This window comes from Cebus imitator, unplaced genomic scaffold (assembly GCF_001604975.1).
Source record: "Cebus imitator isolate Cc_AM_T3 unplaced genomic scaffold, Cebus_imitator-1.0 Scaffold538, whole genome shotgun sequence".
NCBI lineage: Eukaryota > Metazoa > Chordata > Mammalia > Primates > Cebidae > Cebus > Cebus imitator.
In genome coordinates, this window is record NW_016107853.1 from 137,148 (window position 1) to 142,644 (window position 5,497).

At 36.8% G+C, this 5,497-nt stretch overlaps 1 protein-coding gene across 3 annotated transcripts in view; it reads left to right on the forward strand.

The window, feature by feature from the left end:
• ULK2 (unc-51 like autophagy activating kinase 2) overlaps window positions 1–5,497 on the forward strand; it is a 111,593-nt gene that overhangs the window by 15,267 nt on the left and 90,829 nt on the right. For all 3 annotated transcript variants that reach the window (XM_017514905.2, XM_017514907.2, XM_017514906.2), the window contains exons 3-4: window positions 2,744–2,776; window positions 3,114–3,150. In XM_017514905.2, the coding sequence (XP_017370394.1) occupies window positions 2,744–2,776; window positions 3,114–3,150 (70 nt within the window). The remainder of the gene's footprint in view (window positions 1–2,743; window positions 2,777–3,113; window positions 3,151–5,497) is intronic.

Consider the following 5,497-nt stretch of genomic DNA (forward strand, 5'->3'; position numbering starts at 1 on the left):
TCAAAAAAAAAAAAAAAAAAAAAAAGTTAGGACTTAGGGAATTTGAATTGTAGCAAATCAGGGTCAGATTAGGTAAGTATCAATTTATAAATTTGTATATAAATCAGTGTCATATATTCTGAATATTTTTGCAACCTTTGATGTAATTAGTATTACTGAGATACATGTTGAGGGAAACTTTTTCCATAAACCCATGTTGGGTTTGTGTTAGGTCAGGAAGCTAGAACTGGCTTTTATATATTATATTTTGCATCTTTAAGTTTTGTAGAACTTAAAGATCTGCTATGGTGTCGGTGTTCATGTCCCTCCAAAATTCCTGTGTTGAAATCCTATTCCTCAAGGTGATGTTATGAGGAGGTGGTAATATCTAATTGATAATAGCTATGATGCTATTATCGATTAGATAATGAGGGTAGAGCCTTCATGAATGAGATATTAGTGCCTTTATAAGAGACCCCAGACGGAGTTCCTTTGCTCCTTCCACTATTTGTACTTATTGTGAGAAGACAGCTGTCTGAAACAGAAGTGGGCCTTTACCAGATGCCAAATTTGCCTGTGCCTTGATGGACTTGCCAGCCTCCAGAATTGTGAGAAATACATTTCTCTTTTCAACCACCCAGCCTATGCTGGTTTGTTATGAAAATTTAGCAGCCGAAATAGACTAAGAAGTGATCTGAGAGGAAGAGCCATGAATGTGAATAGGAAACGGGCTTAGAGTACTGTTTTTATTAGCAAACTCAACTTAGGATCTTGAGCAAACTACTTTTTCCATGTTAACACCACACTCTCACCAAAGTGTTGATGATAATTCCAATCCTAGTCAGTCATGCTGTGAGGCAGTCTAATTCCAGGTAACCCCAAGGGAAATAAACCCAAGGATTGTAGGAATGTTTTCTTCCTCTTTTTCAGTGAGATAAACCATAGAAGTTTCCTGAGGGGTAGAGAATGAATTAAGAAATATAGCAGAGAGATGTGAGGATTTGGGTTTAAGAAACCAGGAATTAGGCCAGGTGCAGTGGCTAATGCCTCCCAGGTGCACTTTGGGAGGCCAAGGTAGGCAGATTGCTTGAGTCCAGGAGTTCAAGACCAGCCTTGGGCAACATGGCAAAACCCTGTCTCTAGAAAAAATACTAAAATTTAATATTAATAATATTAAATTAAAAATAATAAAAATTAGCTGGGCTTGGTGGTGTGCGCCTGTGGTCCTAGCTACTTGGGGGGCTGAGGCAGGAGACTTGTTTGAACCCTGGAGGCGGAGGTTGCAGTGAGCCAACATGACATCACTGCATTTCAGCCTGGGTGACAGAGTGGGACCCTGTCTCAAGAAGAAAAAAAAATAAAACAAAAAATTTTTAAAAGTATCACTTTAAAATAAAAGAAAAACCGGAAATTTTTCTTTTGAATTGTCTGGCTTATCATTTACTTCTTTTCTATTGCTTTGTATCATGCTGCTTTTTTCTCTACTTCTGCTTCTAGGCATCTGAATTTTACTGGAGAGAACCACCTACTCATGCTATTTGACTTTTAAAAAGAATTTATTGTTTTTTTAAATTACAAAAGCAAACGACCATCAATATAAAAACATTTCAAATAGCCTAGCAGTATATGAAGTAAAAAAGAGATGCCCTCTTTTTATGCCTCTGTATTTCCTTTTTCCAGAAGAAAATACTGTTATGTATCCTTCAAGACTTTTAAATTTTTATTATTTATTTATTTGTTTTGTGACAGAGTCTCATTCTGTTGCCCAGGCTGGAGTGCAGTGGCGCAGTCTTAGCTCACTGCAACTTCTACCTCCCACCTCAAGCGATTCTCATGCCTCAGCCTCAGCAGTAGCTGGGATTATAGGCACACACCACCACGCCCAGCTAATTTTTTTGTGTTTTTAGTAGAGATGGGCTTTCACCGTGTTATCCAGACTGGTCTTGAACTCCTGACCTCAGGTGATCTGCCCACCTCAGCCTCCCAAAGTGTTGGGATTACAGGAGTGAGCCACTGTACCGAGCCCAAAAGTTGCGTTTTGAATCACATTTGCACAATGGCTCAAGTTAAGCCGTAGGGAAGGCCAATCTAAAATTTAGTTATCATTATAAAAATTGCCATTGAAGAGCCAGCTAATCAATCTTTGACTTACTTAGCAGAGACTTTGTAAGAGCCCTCAATTCATTTCCTTAACATTTTAGAACATGCGTTGGTAATATGATAAGACATTTCCCTTTGCCAACAATTCCTGATAATGCAGTTGCCCCAAATAAACATAAAAAACAAAAACAGAAAACCAGGCATCCTGAGTCATGTATTCCAGAAATCAGATTGTGCATTTAGTGTTGCTAGGGAGGATTATGACGTTTTGCTGCTCCAAATCATAAACTTTTCAAAGTGGAAGTGTTTCCCCAAGGAGCAAAGAATCCTTCCTTTTTCCCCATTGTAAATTTACCATGCTTGTTGTCTTAGATCTGTTGTTTTAGGTCAATCATAAACAAAAGATGAATTTTTCTCTAGTTATTTCTGTAAACAAAATTTTACTTCTTGATGACTACATTAGTGTTACTAAAACTTGATCTGGCTTTCTAGAGGAGATACTTACCTCGTTGTGTTGGGAATTTTTATTTCACTTTCTAATAGATTTTGTGATTTCATTTTACCAGTTTTAATAATGAACAAGTATGGTATTTTTAACTATCATTATCTTTAAATTTTATGTTTAATTTTTATCTAAATTATATTTAATATGTTTACTTTTCAGGAATTACCCAACTCTGTCTTTTTGGTGATGGAGGTAGGTAGTATGCAAATTTCTGTTGAATTTATTTCAAATATCTTTTTTTTTTTTTAGATTCTAGCATAAATCTGCATATTTCAAATCCCTTTTGATTAATATGTACTTTAGAATTGGCAGTAGATAAATTATTTTAATCTTTGTATGAATAAAGTTGATTCATTGATCTCAATTCTACTCAAGGAATATAAAATTAAAAAATTTTTGAATATGTAATATTTTTAGACTAGATTTACGTACATTATATACAAATGATTTTTGAATCACAATTGACAATGGATTGAATTAATCTTGAATCACTATCCTTATTTTCATTACTTTCTCTTTTCTATGTCAGTATTGCAATGGTGGAGACCTGGCAGATTATTTGCAAGGTAACTTTGTCTATGTGTCAGTTTTCAACAAAGATAGTGCTGCAATCTGTTTAATCCTGAGAGGTGCTTCTGAATTACACTACCCATTTTCTGCTCTTGTATAGAAACATTCAATAAATATTTGTGTTTGACTTGTGGTGACTTTGTAGCCCAGTTGGTATTGGTTGTAGTTTTGTTCCTAAGCTTTACTTTTATATCAGTGTTTACCTTTTTGTTACCTCTGACAGTGTTTGAGATATGGTCCTATCCTCAGGTGAGAAGAAACCAGTTAGAATTCCTCTCCTTCAAAAGGCTTCACTGAGTTTTAGTCCTTTTCATTTCTTTCAAAATAAAAAATTTTAGTGAAAAATATATCCAAGAATATATTTTTGTGAACATTTCTTGTAATTAAAAAAAAAAGGTAACAAAAACATTATAAGGCATTACAGTATTCTGTGGTACAGAAGTACAGATTTTAGTGTTAGATGGTGCTTGAAATTCTGAACCCGAAATGCATACATGTAGGATATTCAGATCAAATTATGTCCCTCCAGAATATTTTCTTTTAATGATACTAATGAAGCCAACACCTACTTGTTCACCCCTTAAAAGATGCAGGGGGAATACTCAGAAAGACAGCAAAAGGTTAACACATTCAACCTATAAGTAGATTATGGCAGTTGATGGTAAAAGCACTAAGACCTCAATTGATACATATACAAAGAGTATGGACAATTTACAAAAGATAACATGTTAATGTTCAATTTCACCTAGTAACTGGGGTGTGATTCAGAAATCTTTGAAATATAGAATATTGCTAACATTCAAAAGCTGTGTAGAGAAAAATGTAAAGAATACTGGTATCGAACCCCCCACCTTGTAAATATTTATAGGCTGGGCATGGTGGCTCACACCTGTAACTTCAGCACTTTGGGAGGCCAAGGTGGGCAGATCACTTGAGGTCAGGAGTTCAATATCAGCCTGTTCAACATGGTGAAACCCTGTCTCTACTAAAAATGCAAAAAAGTAGGCAGGCATGGTGGTGCATGCCTGTAGTCCTAGCTACTTGGGAGGCTGAGGTAGGAGAATTGCTTGGACCCGGGTGGTGGAGGTTGCAGTGAGCCAAGATCACGCCATTTCATTAGTCTAGCCTAGGTGATAGAGCAAGACTCTGTCTCAAAAAAAAAAGAAAAAAAGAAATTATAAATAAAGTTGAAGCTACCTGTAAGCCATTCTGCAGTCCCATTCCTGTGCTTTTCCTAGAGGCAGCCATTGTCCTGAATTTGGTAGTTAGAAGAAAAACCTGGCAATTTAATTAAAAAAAGGTGGCTCATGCCTGTGATCCCAGCACTTTGGAAGGCTGAGGCGGGCAGATCACGAGGTCAGGAGTACGAGACCAGCCTGGACAACATGGTGAAACCCTGCATCTACTAAAAATACAAAAAATTCGCTGGGTGTGGTGGCGAGTGCCTGTAATCCCAGCTACTCAGGAGGCTGAGGCAGGAGAATTGCTTGAATCTGGGAGGCGGAGGTTGCAGTGAGCTGAGACCACACCACTGCACTCCAGCCTGGGCAACAGAGCGAGACTCTGTCTCAAAAAAAGAAAAAAAAATTTCAAAATGTTGATTATTCATCGATAAAACGCAGTGAGACAGGCACTTTCATTCACTGCTGGGAGAAAGGAGTCAAAGGTGGAAAGCACCATGCTCTGCCTTTCTTGACGTCCTTAGTGTTCCTGGTGAAGCACCTTTCTATGTGGGGTCAGACTGAGTGACAGCAGCTTACAGCCCTCTTTAGAATATCAGTTTTTTCTTTTCTAGAGAGCATGTTAAAAAAAAAAAAAAGTTATCAGTCTCATTGGTTAACGGAACTATTATTCACCCATAAAAGCACTATTACAACAGTTTTGTTGAACTCTGTGTTTGATATTCTACAGCAGTATTGTTAGGAGGCTTGAATGGTTAAGAGCTTGAATGTTGGAGTCAGCCAGGCAAGCATGGTTCTAGCGCCAGTGTTTACTTATACTGCTGTATGGTTTTGGTTTTTTAACCTCTTCCTCGTCTTTCTCTGCCACAGTCCTTAAAGGAATCCCTTGTAGTTTGAAAGCACTTTAAAGACATGTGAAAGAAATTCTAATCCTTAGAGGAATGATCTACTATATACTGCCCAATATAGTAGCCACTGACCACATTGGGCTCTTGAAATGTGGCTACTCAGAATCAAGATGTGCTGTAAGTGTAAAATACACAATAATTTTGAATACTTCATCAGAAGGAAAGAATAATTAAATCTTGTTAATTTAAAAATACTTATTACAAGTTGAAATGGTAGTATTTTGTATATATTGGGTTAAATATATTAATTATAT